Source organism: Osmerus mordax, chromosome 7 (genome assembly GCF_038355195.1).
Source record: "Osmerus mordax isolate fOsmMor3 chromosome 7, fOsmMor3.pri, whole genome shotgun sequence".
Classification (NCBI taxonomy): domain Eukaryota; kingdom Metazoa; phylum Chordata; class Actinopteri; order Osmeriformes; family Osmeridae; genus Osmerus; species Osmerus mordax.
In genome coordinates, this window is record NC_090056.1 from 6,416,792 (window position 1) to 6,436,563 (window position 19,772).

The following is a 19,772-nucleotide window of genomic DNA, read 5'->3' on the forward strand; positions in this document are numbered from 1 at the left end:
GATATCCACAAATCATATTGCATCCTAACATGTCTTTTCACAGGTCTCCAGTCACCCTTGAGATTCTGGAACTGTATGTACCTATTGGTGATAGAGAAGAACACCGAAGACATGCTGCGGTCTGCCTGCCATCCAGCCTGCAGCAGGCCCACAAGCAAGCACAACACCTGCAGTCTGCTTTATGAACCTAGTCTAATCATTTCTGAAATGCACAGCAAAAAAAGAAAAGGTTTTCTGAACACCTTCAGCCTAGACTCTTTACTGGTTCCCCAAACTTCTCTCGCTTTAAACACGACAGTGAGACTTCAGACTTCAAAAGCTTTGTGGAAATAAACCGGGAGTTTGCCAACTGCTCCCTGTGTTCTGTGCTCTCCATTCTGCAGACGCAGACAATCCCAGTCCCAGTGTTCTGGTCTCACACACACAGAGATACTAAACTCCAAACATAACAAACACGCGGCTCCATCGCGTCCTCTTTCTGCCTCTCTCCTTTTTTTTCCCATCCCTCACTTCATGGGCATACACACATTAATCCCCTGGAACTGAGTGGCCTCTGTAGATTTAGTCAGGCAGACAAAGGAGGAGCCAGGGGACTCACTCTCTGTGTGTGTGTGTGTGTGTGTGTGTGTGTGTGTGTGTGTGTGTGCAGGCAGACTGCACTCTGTGGGCAGACTGAGACGTTTTTTGGGTAGGGGGGGGACATGATGTTGATGAAAAGTGTGAATAAAAAGGGGAGGCAGGAAGGAATTGGGGAGGGTGATGGCATGAAAGTTCTAAACTGTGACCAGAGAGGGGGGGGGGTGGATGGGGTGGGAAAATGTGTGTGTGAAAGAGAACAAGAGAGAAATAAAGAGAGGGGGATGGCACAGACAAAAAAGGGGTTGTGGAGGGATTTTCGCTGATAAAATATGTGCCAGTGTTTGTGTGAATGAAAGCAGTGACTATAGCTAAATGTCTGGTTGAGCAAAAAACAAATACAGTTCGGGACACAAAAAAAAAATCTAAAAGTTAAAGTCCAATAGCATATTATTACTTCTGGGAGTCTAGTGCTGACTGTTTGACTGGAAACATGAGTAAATGGGTGAAGCTGGCAGGATGGATGCATGTTAACCCTTGTGTTATCTTTGGGTCATTCTGACCCATTAGTCATTGTGACCCACAGTCGTATCGCATCAAATTTACCACATACAAAAACAAAGTGAAGCCTTTTCTTTTAACCGTTGGGCTGTCTCAGACCCCCCACATTGCAAAGGTTAAAAGAAAATTATTTTTATTTGTTTTTGTATTGGGTAAAATTGGGTAAACACAACGATGGTTCGTTATGAACCTTTGGGTCATGTGACCCGAAGGCAGCACAAGGGTTAAGCTTTGCTTGCCCCTCTTGATTAATCATGGGTGCCCTGACAGATGCTGCTGTACCAAGCTGGACTGTTTATTTGACTTAAGAAAGAGAAAAGAAAGGAAATCTGAATTTTATTAATAACAATACATTGTATTTGTAGTGTGCCTTAATTGCACTCAGTGCTAAATTGTAAGCTATATAGTAAGCCAATTGATCTTAATATTTGTACAAAGACATCAAGGTTGGAGTAGGGCTTTGGTTCAGTGTTATGTAAGCCTGAATCTGTTCCATGGTTTTTCCACCCTACGGCCCAAATCATAACCTGTGCATACCTGTATACTTCACACCTGATTTCCGTTAAGCTACATACGTTAGCATTGATCCCACAAAGATTACAATTCAAACTGTACAGATCACATTCACTGTCTCACATTTTTGGCACATTTTGTTTCTCCTGACTCTATGGTCTAGACTGGATGTTGAGTTTCAGGAGGAAAAACACAAACCTCAACTTGAATCAAACAACATGATTGTTCCAGTCCCATTAGGGCAGCCCAGGGCTGAAACACAAAAAGTACTGTCCAATCCAGGTCAAGCATGTGAAAGAGTGAGTGTAGGTAACACACACAGTAGAAACTGTTCACACAGTGACAGAGGGGAAAACTATTATCTAACACCACTTTATTCTGCTTTTCTATCATCCAACAGTGCTCTCTCTTTCTTTCTTTCTTTCTTTCTCTCTCTCTCTCTCTCTCTCTCTCTCTCTCTCTCTCTCTCTCTCTCTCTCTGTCTCTCTGTCTCTCTGTCTCTCTGTGTGTGTGTCTGTCTCACTCTCTTTGTCTCTCTCTCTCTCTTTCAATCTCTCTCTCTAAACAGACTGCCTAATCCAGGTAAGAGTCCCTTAATCAGTGGGCGCCTGTCGATGATGAGTCAGGATTACACGTTACTAAAGTGGCTTACAACTCCAGAAGCCACGCATCCAGCTCAGCCCCTTCTACGGCTGCATATGATAATAGCACAGAGCTGGACAGAGCCTTTTATTAGATATCAATTTGGCAACAGGGGTTTATAAAAACACACTAATTGCAATGGTTTTTACTTTGAACTCGTCAGCAGATTTGACATCAGGCTGCCCAGTGTCAACATGACAACCTGTGGAGACATTTAAGAATGCACTCAAGCATGTCATTATACCTTTATACTCCAACAAAAATGTACTATCAACAATCAATGACCAACGTGGTTTTGATAAGCGGGTATGACTGTTGAATGGGGAGATTTTGAAGGGGGTGGGGTTCCTCACGAAAGAACAAAGAAATAAGATGAAATAAAGAATGTATTTTCCTTGTTTTACGGTTGCTGTAGGCCTAGTCACTTCAGAACCACGTTGTAGTGGTCTTAAAACGGACAACTATGTCATCTTTTTGGCAATTCACACAGCAATGCACCCTGTGCACGAGCAAGGCGGTTTCCATTGGCTAGCTGGTACACTCGAGAAACGCCTATTTCTAAGCGGTAAATGATAATGTGCCGGTTAGTGTTAGTACAATCACCGTGCGTGAGTATTTATTTAGCCTAGTGACTGACATGCGACAGTGAAAATAAGGAAACACCGAGTTCAGTGCACAAGTAATGTGGACACAATATATCTAATTTCACGACAAGCTATTGGTTTGCTAAATCTCTACAGCAGTAGATTCATATTCGCACTTAACGGGATTCCTTAGAATGTAGCCCATTATAAACAAATAGATAATTGGGAAATGATCCGTTCATACTGATGAAATCGGTAATAATTACCGAATAATACGTTACAACTCTTTTAATAATGAATTCCATTGACAACAAAACTCACATTTCCACACGGATGTCAAATTAAGAACTTCATCATCAATACATTACAGGCGTTAATTGTAACAATATATCAAGTTGTAGGGTACTTACCAAAATGTAACATATTGCTGTTTGTTGTGATTTAGGCGAACGGCTAGCCCAGTTAGCAATGACTAGCTATACAACTAGCTATTCCGTTGTATATACAAATGATTTAACGTTACAGCGGCCTTCACGTTGGAATTTATCAGCAATTATTTAGATAAAATAATTACATTCAATTAAGCATGAATATAACTCGCATTTATATACTTCCTTTGACGTTTTTGGGCTTCTACTGGTTCTGTAGGTAAGTCCTGGTTTAAAAATCCCCATTCGAGTCGTCTGGTCTCGATATGTTCGAGCTGGCGGTCTACGTGCTTCCATTCAGATGATGCTTGCCTTTCTTTAGATTTACAGATTTTCTTTACCCACTCGTCGATTTGGCGACTGAATGTATAAATGTTTACACGCAGATACATTTAAAACTGAAATTATGTACATTATATACAACACACGAGTCACACGGCCATCTGTATACAAGGTGTAACTGTATGCGCTTGCTTGCCTCTTCGTTTCTAACGACAGTGGAGAGGCACTTGCCACGGGCTCATCCCAAATGCGCACGCGACCGCTTTTAGATCTGACCACCAGAGGGCAGTGGCTAACATGCAATTTGCAATGGTTTACATTTCGTTTAAACCCAAATTAAATAAAGGATTGTGATGTTACGCAAATTGGCAATCGTGAATTTGGCCACCTAAGCACTCTGAAATGCACAAATAGTGATGTATAAAACCTGATATTTTATTTAAATGCATTGTCTAATGTATTTAATACAATTACAGGAATTGCAGTTGCCATTCTAATCCTAACTCTCAACCTATCAAAGGAGAATAAAGGTTTGAATTATTGTCATTCTCGACTGCTTCACAAAATAAAATGCAACATTCTTATGAATACAAACAGGGGTCTGCATATTGGAGAATCTTGAGTGAACCATGAAAGAACCGAATAACCCCAACTGTTGTCGCCCCCTGTCGGATGTTATCCGATAGGAATAACATCCTGTCGGATTTTATTCCTATTCCTATGTTTTATGAGCCGAGAAAGCCTGTGAACCTGAGGTAACTTAACTAAATAAGAGTTTGAGGACATGTTTAAGACAGTAAAATACATTTTATCAGAATTTAAAATAAGCACACAAAAACACTACAAACAAGACAATGCCAGGGACACATTGACATAATTGCATTAATAGTAATATTCATTTGTGATATTTTAACTTATCAATGCCGACATGAAGATCCACTAAGCATGCTACTCTGTGAAAATAAGTATATTTAACGGAGTTTGTGTTTGCACGTGTAGTTACAAACAATGTCTTCAAGACTCCACGTATCTGTAAACCTTGATGGCTGTTTATCTATAAATCAATTGATAAGACACAATATGAAATGGGTATAATGGTATAATATTAATAGGTTTCTCTGCACTACACTAAAGACAAGATCCTGCCTCAACTCTTATATACAGTATATATACTGTTTGAGGCATCATTCCTCAGAAGAAAGACAGGGTCTTATCAATGCAGAAAAAAACATATCCTATAACCATAAATATTTGTTCACAATGGCATCTTTGGGACTCTCACACACAAGTTGTCAACATTTGAGGCTGTTTCAGTCAAACTAGAACGCATCTTCCTCTATAACCGCTCCTATGTCACACACATTTCCCTTTCCACATTGTCATCTGGTTTGTGCGTTCAGTGAGGACCATCAAGAAACCCATTTAATCCACAAGTTTGAAGTTGTTAGCAGTCAGTTCCAGCATTTTTCACAGTAAGTCTAGGCAGATGAAAGAAGTCCATTGTAGACGACACGTAACTGGACCCATGTTTGAACTAATGTAAAAGAAGTATTCTCTGGGACTTCCTAATTGTTTTTAAACCTGGCACAGCTTCAGTTGTGCCACTGTAATTGTCAATATGACTAACTCCTCTTCTGTGCAGTGCAGGTCCTAATATTGGTACAACAAAGGGCTTAGTTCTCCAACGGAGCTCGTAGTGGAATACATCCATCCATCTCCAGAGATTCAGGCCAGCCTTCATACTTGTTGCTGTTCTTACTGTTCTTCATACGCTATAGGAGGGAAAGAGAGCAATGAAGCGCAAGAGAAAGGGTTCCACTACCACAAACAAGATTACCACATTTCATTTGTACAAACTGCAATGTTTTCATTATTTATTCTCCCATATGCGAGACCTCAATGGACATACAATAAACCTGTTGTGCAGACTACAGGTAATCCACAGTAACACTGCAAGCCCTCTCCCAACCAGGACACTCCACCTATAAATTTCCTATTTACATGTATAACAAAAGAAGTCACACAGACCACCAGACTTCCTCTCCAAAGTAAAAATGGAGGAAAAGTAGATGAGCCTGTCCAATACCTTGTTATGAAGAAGCCGCATGAGCGGCGGTTGTAATTCTCTACCTGCTCAAACGGACTCTTGTTCTCGATGCCCTTGGCTCCCACAAACACCCAGCTGTCTCTGAAGGCCAGCTCCTTCACCACCGTGCTGCCCAGCTCTTCAAAGAGCCGGCGCGCTTCATCGTTCAACCTATCGAACAGCCAGAAACCAGGGCACAATCAGGCCATGTTTAAGCTCCCCATTTGTGAATACATTTGAGTATATGCAAAGGGATACAAAAATCCTAAATTTTCCATGACATACATACACATATATATATATTTTTAGATACATAGTGATATTGTGTTTTAATGTGTAGTATGATGTATCAGAGTGCTTCATTGTGTGATAGAATAATAAAAATATATACACAATGACACTTAGAGGGACTTTTTGCACTTGTTGGTTAGTTGTTACTGATTTAACTACTTGTACTCGCTGGAAATTATATTATTGTTGCTTGCTTTCCTACAGGTACACTCTTGCACTTTTGAGTTTCATGCTGTTTAATTTGTAATTTGTTTAACTACATGCTCTTGTGTTTCTTCCCATTGACACTTATTTGCTTATCACAATGTATGCTCATGCTTTGGCTACCCGCAATGTTTTTGTTGTTGTCACGTTGTTTATGATCATTGGCCTATGCACCTTTTGTAAAGCTCTCTCTCGGAAGTTTGGATAAAAGCATCTGCTAAATGAATAAATGTAATGTAAATATACTGTTCAGAAAATTTAATTGAAAAATGTATAATAGAAAATTGTGTTTTATGAAGATATATCACTGTGGGGAGAAATTGCTTTTTTGTTTTGCAACACTGTCAAAACAGCTTCCGTGTGTGGGGGTGTTCTGGGGGGGGGGGGGGGGGTCGTACTTTGTAGCTGCATCATCAAAGGAGGCCACAAACACAAGCGTTCCCTCATGTAGTGGTCGGAGATACTTCAACAGGTCGTTCACATCTGTAAGTGGTAAATAAGACAGGCTTACTTACTCAGTATATTTTATGTATTCGTTCTGTCTATCCATGTGTGTGTATATAAATATATCTATTTTTTTTTTATAGCTGCATAATATACATCTAAGTCACCTCCTGCCCACATGTCAAAGGATTTTGAGTCCAAGAGCTCTCCAGTTACTCCTGTAGGTAAATAGAATAGTCAATACAAAAGCAACGATCATTAAGTTAACAAATAACAAACACACAAGATAAGATTAAGGCTGGTGGAAAGCATGTGTACCGTTTACTAAAGCGACGTTTAATCCTCGGCCAACGTTGTTTTTGACGCTGCTCACAAGCCTGAGGAACAGAAGCGCAACAGGTTAGACGGGAACTGAGAGGACAGTTAATAGTATTGTATCCTAGGGACTGGAGGGTAAAACACTGGACGGCTCAAACTGAAGTTACATGGACACGCGGGCACACTGAGGGGAGGAGAAAGTGACAAACACCCATGGAATTAAGGAGAGCAAGGCAAAATACTTGCATTCAGCTCCTCAGGCAGGTTTAATGCCTGGTTACGGTGGCAGAGAGAGAAAGAGGGAAATGAGAAATAAAAGTAAAATTGAGTGGTGGATGAATGGAGATACATTCATATTGGTTCTCACATTTTGTCCTCCAGGCATATTTTGGGTCCGATGACATTGGCAGCTCCGGAGACCAGGCGGAAAGCCAGGTGTTTTGGGGGGCATGGGGCAGACAAGCCACACTTGTACTTGCGTGGTCGTGACTCTGAGAGAAGAGGAAACTATTACTTTTAAATTCAGTTATTGCAGACCAACACCAAAACTAGGAATCTGATACTGAGTCACAGATAGTGGGTGAGGCATTTAAGGGAGACATATCGTAGATAATGAGGGACTTGGTCAATAATGACCTCCTCCACTTACCAGTGGTTGGCTCCTCGTTGGTCCCTATGAAAAGAAAATAAGATCAACAATCTTGTCATCTGACATGCCATACATAATCAGCCAATTGCCAACACATATCAGTCAGGGGATTGTGTTATGGTACCTGTGAAGAGGTGTCGCACCACTGTACCACTGTCCCCTCCGAGAATGGAGCTGGCCAAAACCCAAGTGAGTCCCACCAAAAGAAGTACAGCGACAGCTCGCAGTGGCCCTGTTACACGGGAAAAACATTCAAATAAGTTACCAATATAGCACTAACTTACTCTCTTCTGCACATGCATGCAATTTCACACACACGAGAGCATTCATGTATTTGGTGTGTAGACCCACCTGCCAATCTCATTTTAAGCGTCTTTGAAGAACTGAGAGGTCAAACAAGAAGAATCCTGAAAGGATACAAACACGAGCGTAAAATGTATCGAACTCAAGTCTCTAGACATTGTGGTATGCAAGATGGCTCTCCATGTTTTTGTCATGGCAAAAAAGTGAAAATCCAAGACACCAAATGATCATCGACTAACGGGCACTATGTACAATGCATATGCTTCAATTTAACACGATGAATTTCTAATCTAGCTAATTTACTCACCTGCTTTCCTGAAGCAAAGATTCTCCCGTTTCCACGCTTTACAAAGCAGCTCACGCCAGAATCTGTACTATTGCTTTACAACCTCATCGGTAGGCTACTTTACTCGCGTTCATTTAAGATACGAGTGAAGCCCAAACTCCTATAAACATTGGAAGCTTCTATTATCTATTTGGGTACCTAGTCGATCATTTAGGCGATTCACACAACTTCCGTTTGATTACACATGACAAATGTTTATTCTATCACTGTTCTTAGCTGTCTTCCGGACTAGTTTCTAGGCTGAGCAGCCTATTTAGTGACGTGTTTATAGAGTCTGCGCAGTAGGCGTACATTTATTATGCACGTACAGGCTGTGATTACATCACATCAGAATCAGAATCAGAAAGGGATTTATTCGCCATGAAAGTTTGCACAGACAAGGAATTTGCTTTGGCAGGAAGGTGCATCCAATAAACATATACCTAAAATTTAAATATGTGGACTAACTATACTAAGGGTACATAGACTAGCAGTACTAAGTGGAATAAATATAAGTTGCCGTAAATTACAATATAAAAATACAAATATTACAAAAAATACAAATGTACAAGATACCATGTTGTGGTGCAGTGCAAAAGCAGAGTGTTTTAAGCAATAAGTAATTTGAGTCAGTGTGGTCCCTTGGCCTTGTTGAAGAGGCCAACAGCAGAGGGGAAGAAACTGTTTTTGTGGCGTGAGGTATTGGTCCTGATAGACCGCAGCCTTCTGCCGGAGGGGAGTGACTGAAACAGGGAGTGTCCAGGGTGGGAGGAGTCGGCCACAATCTTCCTCGCTCGCCTCAGGGTCCTCGAGGTGTGCAGGTCCTCGAGGGTAGGCAGATTGCAGCCAATCACCTTCTCAGCAGTACGGATGATACGCTGCAGTCTGCTCTTGTCCTTGGCAGTGGCAGCAGCGTACCAGACGGTGATGGAGGAGGTGAGGATGGACTCAATGATGGCTGAGTAGAAGTGCACCATCATTGTCTTTGGCAGGTTGAACTTCTTCAGCTGCCGAAGGAAGTACATCCTCTGTTGTGCTTTCTTGATGAGGGAGCTGATGTTCAGTTCCCACTTGAGGTCCTGGGAGAGGATAGTGTCCAGGAAGCGGAAGGACTCCACAGTGTTGACTGGGGAGTCACACAGGGTGATGGGGGTGAGTGGGGCTGTGTTCCATCATAAGCCTTTACAATGTATCATTAACAACAGAGCAGAGGGCGAGGCACGTTATATTAATAACGTTAAATAATCTCCTCTCTCCACTTGCAAGAGTTCGTAAAATAATGTCAGTCCCAAGCAATCGCAGGCATCAATAAGACAATGTACAGTCTTAACCAATTAATAATCAAATAAACCTGTGAAATAGCTTTTGTGGACCAACTGAAGTATTTGAGATAGGGATATCTCACCCAACAACTGCGAAATGTTTATTGGCTACCTGTTAACCATAATTATCTTACAATAAAGATGCCGATGCAATGCAAACGACAGATTCCAAAATTAACCCTTGCAGGCAACCTTACTCATTTTATGTAGGGTATATGGGCTACATTATCTTTACTAAAAGGAACGTAATTTTTTATGTCTTTTTTTAACATATATCCTATGTAAATGAAAATTGTTAGGAAGGCGACTGTCATGCGAATTAAGGATGAGCTCTTCTAGTTGATGCACTCCAGGGGCGTTTCTAGGATTCAAAGAAATGGCCGGCTTAGCCCCAAGGGGAGTGGCATGTTTGCGCGCTAGCTTGGGGCAAAACAATTTGGGGCCCATTTGGGGCCGCGGATATCCATTGTTTCAGACAGTTCATAGATAGGTTCAATCAGAAAGAGTGTGATTTTGCTCTGTAGTAAAAAAACAAAAAAACAACACAAGGCTAATTATTTAGAGGGGGTGAAGAATATTTTAGGGGGGCTTTCCCAGACATAAAGCCTTGTCCTTGGCCTAAAAACGTTTTCAATTGAGATCTTCATTGACATTGTATCTTACTTTAGGACGAGGCTAATCCATGAAAACTGGGCTTATGTGTCTAGGCTAGCACAGGTGCGTAGGCATAATAATCATTTTGGGTAGGCCTAGAAAAATATGTCTAGGCATCCTTCTGATTCTGATTCTGATTCTTTCATTTTTTTTTTACTTATTTACTTTGCGATGTGCACCCGGTGCATAATCTTTCTGACATATTTTCGTTTTTGGGTATAGGCCTTAGACTGGGGCGATTCTAGGATCAGACCTTTAGGGGTGCTCAGCCCCCAATGAGAATGTGACATGAATACAGTACCTTGGAGAAGTACTAAACCCCCTTGCTAATAACATTTACATTTATGCATTTAGCAGACACTTTTATCCAAAGCGACTTCCAAGAGAGAGCTTTACAAAAGAGCATAGGTCACTGATCATAATAACGAGATAGCCCCAAACATTGCGAGCACCCAAACATTGTGGAAAACCAAATAAGTGCCAAAGGGAAGAACCATAAGAGCATGCAGTTAAACAAGTTACAATTGAACAACATGAAACTCCCCACAAGAGTGCAAGAGTGTACCTGTAGAAAAAACAATCAACAGTAAAATATTTCACAGCAAGTACAAGAATTTGAAACCGTTACAACTAACCAACAAGAGCTACAAGTTTCTCAATACGAGTCATTGTGATCCTGGAGGAAACTAACATCAGGTCCAGCCAAGCATTCCTAAGTGCCGTTGTACTCCCGGAACAAGTGCCTCTTGAGTCTTTTCTTGAAGGTGGGGAGACTGTCAGTGTCCCTGATGGAGGTGGGGAATTGATTCCACCATTGGGGGGCCAGACAGGGGGGGGGGGAGGTTATATATATGTAGAATCTGTGCTTTTGTAAAAAATGTCATCTTCTTTTAACCATAAATAAAAAAATTGTATAGCATACATCATTAAAAAACTATTAAACAAGCAGGATTACCTGTGTTAAACTACTTCAAAAAGCAAAAGTCAAAAGCATCACTTACTGTAAAACTAAAACACATCCAATAGACATCATTGAATAATATTGTATTCAAATTGTTTCTAGTAGATGATGTAAGATGGGTCTGTAAACCTCTCCCCACTCTGCCTCTGATTGACTGTGAGGTTTAGGCATTAGGAGTGACGATTGGTTCCAGAGCCAGCCCAATTGTAAAGTTGGGGAGCAGGGTAAAATGTTGTGTTGGCCACGGCTACGACCCGCCACGAGCGGGAAAAAAAAGCTTTAATCGGAACTTACACGAATCACGTAGGTTACCCATTTTGGTTTCAAAAAGGTGAGTCTGACCTAAAGGTGAGGAGTTTGCATGACTGTAATAAATCCCTAATTTTCTAATTTTACATTTCAAATTGAATTTTGGTATCTATTTGCTAGGGCATGTTTTGAAAATTAAATCTCAAATGTCTATTTCTTTTTCAATTTAATTAAGTGAAAGATTGAGCACTCTTGAAGAAGAAAATTAAAATGCAAATAAGATGATTGATTACTAATTTCATTTATGAGTCAAATAATGCAGCCACATTCTCAAATGTACTTCTGGAAATGCATTTGCATTTGAATTTTGGTAACGATTTGCTTCCATATAATTTCACAGGATAACAATGAATACATTTATGTATTATTATGCAAAATATTGAATGAATGAAAAAATAAGTTTGTCCCTTTCTTCATGAACTACCAGCATCAAATTATAACCATTCCCACTGTGGGGGCATGGTACATGCCCAGCCGCCACACAAGACCATCAAGTCCTGGTCACATGTTGCTCAGTCAGGCCCTGAGCCTTTCTTTCTCAGGACAATATCTCAAATTATGACAAATAATCACACATTTAAGCCTCATATGTATATGTGAATAATTAGGGAATTCCAAATGATTCACAAATACATAACCAGTCATTATTTGTAATTTTAACGTATTTCAGTCAAAGGCACAACATTTTCTGTAGAATTCATGAAAATGTCCGCTGTCACGAGCATCAACAACGTGCACGCGTGCACTGTGCACATCCTGATTCCTGGCTGATCTCAACCAAGATGGCAGCTTCCAGTGCAGTACTATCGATGTCCAAACTCCTAAAACCAATCTGGGGCAGACAATTGGCGAATTCAGCTAAAGTAAGACGGCTTGTATAGACTGTCATGATTGTCAACATTGTAGGGACAGTAGAGTCTTACAAACATAATGCAGATTTAGAAAAATCAAAGACAAGGTCATTTTACTCTACTAGCTAGCACTAGCTGGCCTAGCCTGACAGCTGGCTAGCTGTTTTAAAGGTTGAACCACAGCGTGTTGGTAGTTCGCTAACTGTAGTGTATAGGATGTATTACATTCTATGCTACCTCGCCTTGCTTTTGTAAGCAACGCTAGCTAGTTGTGTAGGTACGGAACAGGTCTCTGTAGTGCTGCTTTGCTACAGTCCACGGTTAATGGCATCAAGCCAAACGCTATCAATGATGGTAATCTTGACAGCTGGTTACGTTGTAGCTAATTTATAGACGCTTAACCGCACCGAATAAATCGTTATCCCTTTTTCAACATTTTCAGATTTATGGAGCGACACTGACCAGTCACAGGGAGAAGTCATCAAGCTATGTGAGTGATTATGTTGAAGCAGAAAATCATAAACGCCAAGCCACCCAGGGGGGATTTGGACAGTGTGTCTAAGGTTGCATACTCTTCCAAAATGTAAACTATCAAGACCGTTTCATGGTAATGGTAATAAAACTGGCAAATAATGTCTCACCCAATCTTTACTATCAACCTGTTAGGTTACTTGTTAGAAAAACACTTGTGACACTCCACTCTCCAAAACCTTAACCTGTTCTGTAATGTCGGGTAGACATGGATACTTACTTTGTGTTCTTCTATTAGCCAACTTTTTCTGGAAAACACATTTTCACCTTTTAACATGGGCTAACATATTTAACTGGGCTTTTTATCTATCCTCGTTTTGGAAGATACATTTTACCAGCTTCTGTTAATGGTTTTTGGACTTCCTGTTCATGCTATCCTTCTTACTGACCATATTGTTCTGACTTTCCTTGGTGTCTATCTTCAACAAGCAGAGAGAGAATATTGTAAGTAGTCTGATCACAATACATTCAGCCCTTTAATTTTTTTTACATGGCTCCATGCTCCAAAAATACAGATATTGTATTGATGTATTGTGTCTGTGCTTCAGCCTCCGCCTGCTAAGTATGGTGGGAGACACACAGTGACCCTGATCCCAGGAGACGGCATTGGACCAGAGCTGCTCAACCACGTCCGGGAGCTCTTTAGGTCAGCCAGTCGTTACAGTGTTTACAAAGCCTCTTAAGGGCCATACAAGCCTGTTATCGAGTTAGTAAAGGTTTCTAATGTGTCTTGTGTAGGTTGCTGTTTGAGTGCTTTCAGGTTCAGGCTTAAGTGTTAAATGTGCTTGTTCTGTGGCGGCTACAGGTTCAGTTGCGTGCCAGTGGACTTTGAGGTGGTCAACGTCAACTCCTCATTAACCACAGAGGATGACATCGACAACGCCATCACCGCCATCCGACGCAATGGTGTGGCTCTCAAAGGTTAGCGAACTGATGCCCTCTGACAGTGCAGCCTCCAAGCAAGGATGAGTTGATGAGTTATTTATCGTTTTTGGTTCTCTGCCATGTATTTATAATGATCTTTTTAGGTAATATTGAGACCAACCACACCATGCCGCCCGCTCACAAATCAAGGAACAACCTCCTACGGTGAGTTATGAGTTACATTTACTGAGACTGTAGACATGCCTCTTCACCCACGTATACAGGGTACGGTCTAAACACGGCCTCCCTGCTTGCGTGTGCTCCAACAGCACCAGCCTGGACCTGTATGCTAACGTGATGCACTGTCAGTCCCTGCCTGGAGTCCAGACTCGCCACAAGAACATCGACATCATGATCATCAGGGAGAACACAGAGGGGGAGTACAGCAGTCTGGAGCACGAGGTCAGGAACCACCTACTCCTCGGCCATCTCCAGTCGTCCCCTCGTTCTCTTGGTTTGGAGTCTTTCATCTGTGCTAACCTTCCGCCCTCCCTCTCTCTCTCTCTCTCTCTCTCTCTCTCTCTCTCTCTCTCTCTCTCTCTCGTGTGTGTGCCTCCTGCAGAGTGTGTCCGGAGTGGTGGAATGTCTCAAGATCATCACAAGGAATAACTCCCTGAGGATCGCAGAGTACGCCTTCAAACTGGCCAGGGAGAAAGGGCGGCGCAGGGTCACTGCCGTCCACAAGGCCAACATCATGTGAGTCAGCCAGCCAGGCAGACAGCCAAGCAGACAGCCAGACTGTGCTCCTTCAGGAGCTGTCTCTTCCTGCGCCTCAGCAATAGTAGACGTGTTAAAGACGTTTGTGCTCCTGAACGCTCCCCGTTCTCCACACTGACAGGAAGCTGGGCGACGGCTTGTTCCTGCAGTGCTGCAGGGAGGTTGCCTCAGGTTATCCAGACATCACCTTCGACAGCATGATAGTCGACAACACCACCATGCAGGTTTGCCCTACCCCCTCCAAGCCAGATTGGATTGTTGACCCAAAAATGGCTCCTATGCCATTCTGCTTCATTCGCTGTTTCCTCTCGCTATGGTCTAGCTGGTGTCCAAGCCTGAGCAGTTTGATGTGATGGTGATGCCCAACCTGTATGGGAACGTGGTCAGCAATGTGTGTGCCGGCCTGGTGGGAGGGCCAGGGCTGGTGCCCGGGGCCAACTACGGCCGAGACTACGCCGTCTTCGAAACAGTGAGTCAGATGGATGTTTCACAACAGGGTGTCAAATTCCACTTTAGAGGGAGAAGAAATGCTTTGAGACGCAAAAGAGTTCCTCACAACACATAAGATGTATTGATGTAGCCGGATGTACTTTAGTGAAATGTGCTCTTCTCTGTTGATATCTCCGTTGGGTCTGCTTGTCTCGTCTCTCTGGTAGGCCACAAGGAACACTGGGAAGAGTATCGCCAACAGGAACATTGCCAACCCCACGGCCATGCTGCTGGCTAGCTGCATGATGCTCGATCACCTTAAGTGAGGTCTTATTTTATCACACCTCTTCACTGCACAATAACTCAAATTGACAGCTTTCTTTTGCTTTTGTTTTTTGCTCTTTGTACTACGAATAATTTAAGACGTTTTAATGAGTTCACGTTTTGAACTCATTAATCACTGTTTTTATCAGTCGGCAATACAGCTCACTGAAGTAGGTCAGGTGAGTCCTCTGACTTCATTTTCCTTTGTGTTTCTCCAGGCTGTATGACTACGCGACTATGATCCGGAACGCGGTGCTGTCCACCATGAATGTAACCAGGGTAACTAGCTCATGACCTCCTCTGCTAACCTGCCCCCGTCCATCCCCTCACTCACCCCATAGTGGTTGTTTTTACAACTCAGGACTCTGTGTTTAAGTCATGAATCCAGAATGTGGTTGTTATCTGCAGAGCTCAAGAACAGACACAGGCCACTAAGACTTGCATTATTGGTGGACTTTCATGTGACAGCTTCCAGAGAGTTCTCTACTTATGTGGTTGAAAGAACCACATATCTGGTGTCAGACTGCATATGAACTATGTTCTCTCTGGGATCTCTCTGTTTTCAGTTGGGTTTTGACAGGACGTGTGATGTTGCCGTTGTTCTAACGAGACAGTGCAGTCGGTGTGGTGACGCTTATTATTGTTTGTCCCTGCAGTTGCACACGGCTGACATTGGGGGGCAGGGCACCACTTCTGAGGTGGTGCAGTCCATCATGAGGAACATCCAGAGCAAGGGACCTCTCACCACAGAGCTTTAAACAAACACACACAGCCACACAATGCTGTGTCTGAGGACACGGCAAACCTTGTATGTGTTGGGAACAACTGTGTGTGCCCAGGTTTGTGAGAACGGGTCTGCATGTCTGTGTCTGTGATGTGACAGTCCCTTCCTTTTATTGGCGTTAACATGGAAACGGTTCATTTCACAGAAGTCACCTCACAGTGTAATAGTTGTCACATGTTGCTCTCAATGTCTGTCCATTCACAATTTAAAAATAATTTTACAATGTTTGCCTTTAAGTGAATTGTCTTGGGTTATTCTCAAACGGTTAGGCCCAGACATGGAGCCTCCAGTCTCCTGAGAATGCCCACATTCTGGGGTCATTCTATAAAATCTGTTCTGACAAACTGCAGTGATAAAGGAACAAGGACCTTTTTTGTGGTAACCATTTAGGTAACACGTGATGGTAGCACATCACAAGGATCACTTTTAGCTGGGAGATGTTTTGTTCAGATTAAATCTTGGTATTATTACATAGGTTCTGACCTGTACACTGCTTACTCATTCCATGTTCCCCATCAGCTATGCTTATCAGCTTGCTGTTAGCAGTATCTTGCTGCTAACCAGGATAACCTTATAAAGACAGTCTTATCATTTTATTACTATTATTGTATTTTGTTTACCGGCGATTCCCTTGCGATTCACGGCCTACTTTTACATTACCTTAAGTTTTGTTGTAATTCATTTACTGTTACATCTGCACATCCTCTTCAGATCACGTAGCGAAATGGTTATTTTTAATTTAAGGCACTGAACAGTTATCTAGTGTACCTCTTTGTGATAGTCATAATGTTAACTCAAACAAATGTGCTGCCTGTGTATAAACTGTTTAACACCCAGATAATCTTGTCTTTGGTCCATACCTCTTCTAAATTATTCTTTGAAATGTAATAAACTTTATTAAAGCCGTGGGCATACTGTATTTACGTGAAATAATGATCAATAAACTATCTATTCCACATGGATTTGTAAAGATTTTCCAGGTCAATTAAGTATGCAGACATACTTTGGTGTATCGGTAATTAATCAGAGGCTGTATTCACCTAGAATGCAAAATGACTCAAATGATCAAAGAAGGGTCATGTAGTGCTGTTATGATGTGAGCAAAATGTATCATCCTTTGTTGAGATGGGCTATTTGGCTACCAAAACATTTCCTATGCTAAACTGTTGATAACGATTATTTTGACACACTCATCTTTATTTATCCTAATTTCACTAATGTAACAAGAAACTAAGAACTTGAAGTGTGGCAAGGTTCACTTCATGGCAACCACCGCTCAAAGTACTAACTTGGAAACCATTGATACTGGTTTGTAAGCATGTCCCTGAAAAGTAAAGCGAAACACTCCACGCTCCAGCAACACATGTACCCTATTAACCGTTGTTTGACAAGGTGGAATTACGCAGTATAATCAAAGTGACTCTAATTAGATTAATTTTACCTTGGCATTGGATTCAAAACTGGGGGGTAAAGACAGTGTGAACATGGAAGTTTCCCCAGCACAGCTTGTTCCACTTTGCCAGGTGCTTAAACAGCAGTGGAGCAGATCCACATAGACGTCATGCAGGGTTTCAATACAGTGACCTCTTGCACAGAGCTTCATTTCTAACCTTTCCTGCTCGCCTCTCCATATTCCCAGCAGTTTTATTCACGCTGACCACTCCTATCTGTTCCCATGTTTTTAACTTGAGCAAATTTGAGTAAACAAAGCTGTTGGCTAATGGGTTGCTTGGGTGAAATCCGAATGCACGAGTCGACGACTGCAGAGTGATGTATAGTCTGTGAAGTGTGCATAGAAGAACCCCGTGAGTGTATTTTGGCTTCTGGCATCTTGGCTTCCTGTCAGTACAACTCCCTCAGCCTTGCATCAGTTTTTCGGCCCGCCGAGACGGCAATTTGGCTCGTGTGCCTCCTCGCTCTCTTTCCAACAAAGACTGATGTCTCAAAGTGAATGCAACCTATTCCAGGTCAACTTCCTTCACCATAATCTTGTTTTGACTTTCGTTACCCCTACGTCAGTGCACCCCTGTTCCCTGACACTAATAGCCTTTTCGTGCTCTCCTGGTCTTTCTCCCGGTCCTGCGTCCTCATATCTCACGCTCTCTCTTGCCCGGCGGGTGCAGCTCGTGGAACCAGGGTGTGATTCATGTGGAGGGAACCCCGTAGAGTGTGATCTGAAGTTAGATTTCACCCACCTGCTGGCGATGGGGTTGTCGCCGGACCCGCATAGAACGCAATACTCTAGTCTAGGCTATACAACTCGATTCTCATCGTCTGTTCTACATGCCCTCTCCTCTGACTTAGTGTGAGAGTTCTCTTGTTCTCCTTCCTTCACAGCAACTCTATCCTCTCCATTCCTCTTACGTCTCACTGTAAATTGAGGTTAACAATCTTTGCTGCAATTTATTACGATAACTAAAGTGTGCCTCAAATTTGACACGATCAGCTAGATATGGAACGATATTCGACAGTTGATTGCCTGGTCGCTCTTGCTCCTGGCTCTCTTTAGAGAATGCATCTACTATTCTCTCTTCTTTTTCAATAGTTCTAGTTCAACTTCTACTCTTAAGTTCCTTTTTTCTAATTAGAGGCATAAGTTTCTGTTGCGCTGCTCCGACACATCTGCTGCGCCCCAGGTGATAGTAATCAATCACCCCATGTCTTAAAATCAGGCCCTGTAGTCTACTCACCACAGCTGGATTAAGTCAAGCGCTCTGGTCTATGTTAATGGGATCGTTTCCCTGCCGGTATATAAAGCTACGTCAGGGGTCAGCTATTCCTTCCAAGACGTGTTCTCTGGTGTCTCCGTTTAAAGATAATTCACGTGTCTTTTTTGGGGGCTTTAGACAGGAACAGGGGTAGGCCTATTCAGAAAAGAGTTGTGACTATGACAGCATGCCAAAAGAGCTGGGGGGAGAAGGACGGTGAGTTTAACGATGCTTTGGAGGATATAGGAAGACCTCAGTTACAACAAAGATCAGCTGACTTCTGTCCAGCGGTTGTTATCTGTTGATGTTGACATGGGGAGGGGATGTAGTTATTTACACTGTCTAACAATAGTAGTAGGACGGTAGCGGCTACCAGAAAGGGGACCACGGAGGCTTATCACATAGAGAGAGCGATTCTTTTACAGCTGGAGCTCAGTGGAGGGTTCCATGGATCGGGAGGGGGAGGGGGAGGGGGGGGGTTTCCTGGCTCTGAACTCAAGCACACACACAGTCTTAACACAACATGTATGCTTAGAGGGGTTATGTGCCACACACGCATAGACGGAGCAGGACCACATGCCTTTTAAGTTCAGATATAAGGCCACTACTTGATCCCACAGTGCAGACTTATTATGCCCATGGCCTAGCTGGAGTGTGTGTGCGTGTACATGGGCATGCTTTTAGCGAGCCTGCATGAGGCTGTCTAAATGGATCCCACCTGTGTATATGCTACAGCGGGTCCCGCTCTGTGACTGAGGCCATAATTTGTAGTGCAGGGGGGACTGATTAGGCCAACTGGGGAGCGTTGTTACACAGCCCCCCCCCCCCCCCCCCCCCCTCTGTCCCTCTGTGTCACTCTCTCCTCGCCTCTCTCTCAGTCAGTTGAGTCAAGTATCTCTCCGGGGGCCTTGGCTGGAGAGCTAGCCTGCGTGCTATTTCTGTTTGGTTTTATGACAAATTGGTTGACTTGTTTTCCTTCGAGTCATAGGAGAGCAGAGAGCCACAACTTAGGCACCTTCTTATCAGCTAATGGGTCAGGCTGCCAAGCTTAT

At 42.7% G+C, this 19,772-nt stretch overlaps 2 protein-coding genes across 4 annotated transcripts; one reads left to right on the forward strand and one right to left on the reverse strand.

Annotated features, from left to right (window-relative positions):
• Positions 1–4,373: 4,373 nt before the first annotated feature.
• On the reverse strand, positions 4,374–8,466 carry fam3a (FAM3 metabolism regulating signaling molecule A). Of its 2 annotated transcripts, none has more exons than XM_067239430.1 (10): positions 8,189–8,466; positions 7,930–7,985; positions 7,703–7,810; positions 7,579–7,602; positions 7,297–7,420; positions 6,930–6,988; positions 6,779–6,829; positions 6,566–6,650; positions 5,717–5,843; positions 4,374–5,358 (listed from the first exon to the last, which is right to left on the reverse strand). In XM_067239430.1, the coding sequence occupies exons 2-10, from the start codon at positions 7,940–7,942 to the stop codon at positions 5,260–5,262; spliced, it is 690 nt and encodes a 229-aa protein (XP_067095531.1). In that variant the 5' UTR covers positions 7,943–7,985; positions 8,189–8,466; the 3' UTR covers positions 4,374–5,259. The 2 variants fall into 2 exon arrangements, with proteins under 2 accessions (XP_067095531.1, XP_067095532.1); XM_067239431.1 differs by having other exon boundaries at positions 5,218–5,358; positions 5,673–5,843.
• Positions 8,467–12,225: 3,759 nt separating this feature from the next.
• On the forward strand, positions 12,226–16,834 carry idh3g (isocitrate dehydrogenase (NAD(+)) 3 non-catalytic subunit gamma). Of its 2 annotated transcripts, XM_067239428.1 has the most exons (12): positions 12,226–12,315; positions 12,746–12,805; positions 13,383–13,480; positions 13,640–13,755; positions 13,863–13,923; positions 14,028–14,160; positions 14,321–14,454; positions 14,597–14,699; positions 14,798–14,944; positions 15,132–15,226; positions 15,447–15,507; positions 15,885–16,834. In XM_067239428.1, exons 1-12 carry the CDS (start codon positions 12,235–12,237, stop codon positions 15,984–15,986), a joined length of 1,191 nt encoding a protein of 396 aa, XP_067095529.1. In that variant the 5' UTR covers positions 12,226–12,234; the 3' UTR covers positions 15,987–16,834. The 2 variants fall into 2 exon arrangements, with proteins under 2 accessions (XP_067095529.1, XP_067095530.1); XM_067239429.1 differs by lacking the exons at positions 12,226–12,315; positions 12,746–12,805 and adding an exon at positions 13,273–13,278.
• Positions 16,835–19,772: the final 2,938 nt, after the last annotated feature.

Coding starts and splice junctions, on each gene's coding strand:
- idh3g (XM_067239428.1), top strand. CDS start 12,235: ATGGCAGCTTCCAGTGCAGTACTATCGATGTCCAAACTCCTAAAACCA. Junction 13,756..13,862: donor CAATGGTGTGGCTCTCAAAG/GTTAGCGAACTG, acceptor TGATCTTTTTAG/GTAATATTGAGACCAACCAC. Junction 15,227..15,446: donor ATGATGCTCGATCACCTTAA/GTGAGGTCTTAT, acceptor GTGTTTCTCCAG/GCTGTATGACTACGCGACTA.
- fam3a (XM_067239430.1), bottom strand. Junction 5,844..6,565: donor TTTGATGATGCAGCTACAAA/GTACGACCCCCC, acceptor GCTGTTCGATAG/GTTGAACGATGAAGCGCGCC. Junction 5,359..5,716: donor ACAAGAGTCCGTTTGAGCAG/GTAGAGAATTAC, acceptor TCCCTCCTATAG/CGTATGAAGAACAGTAAGAA.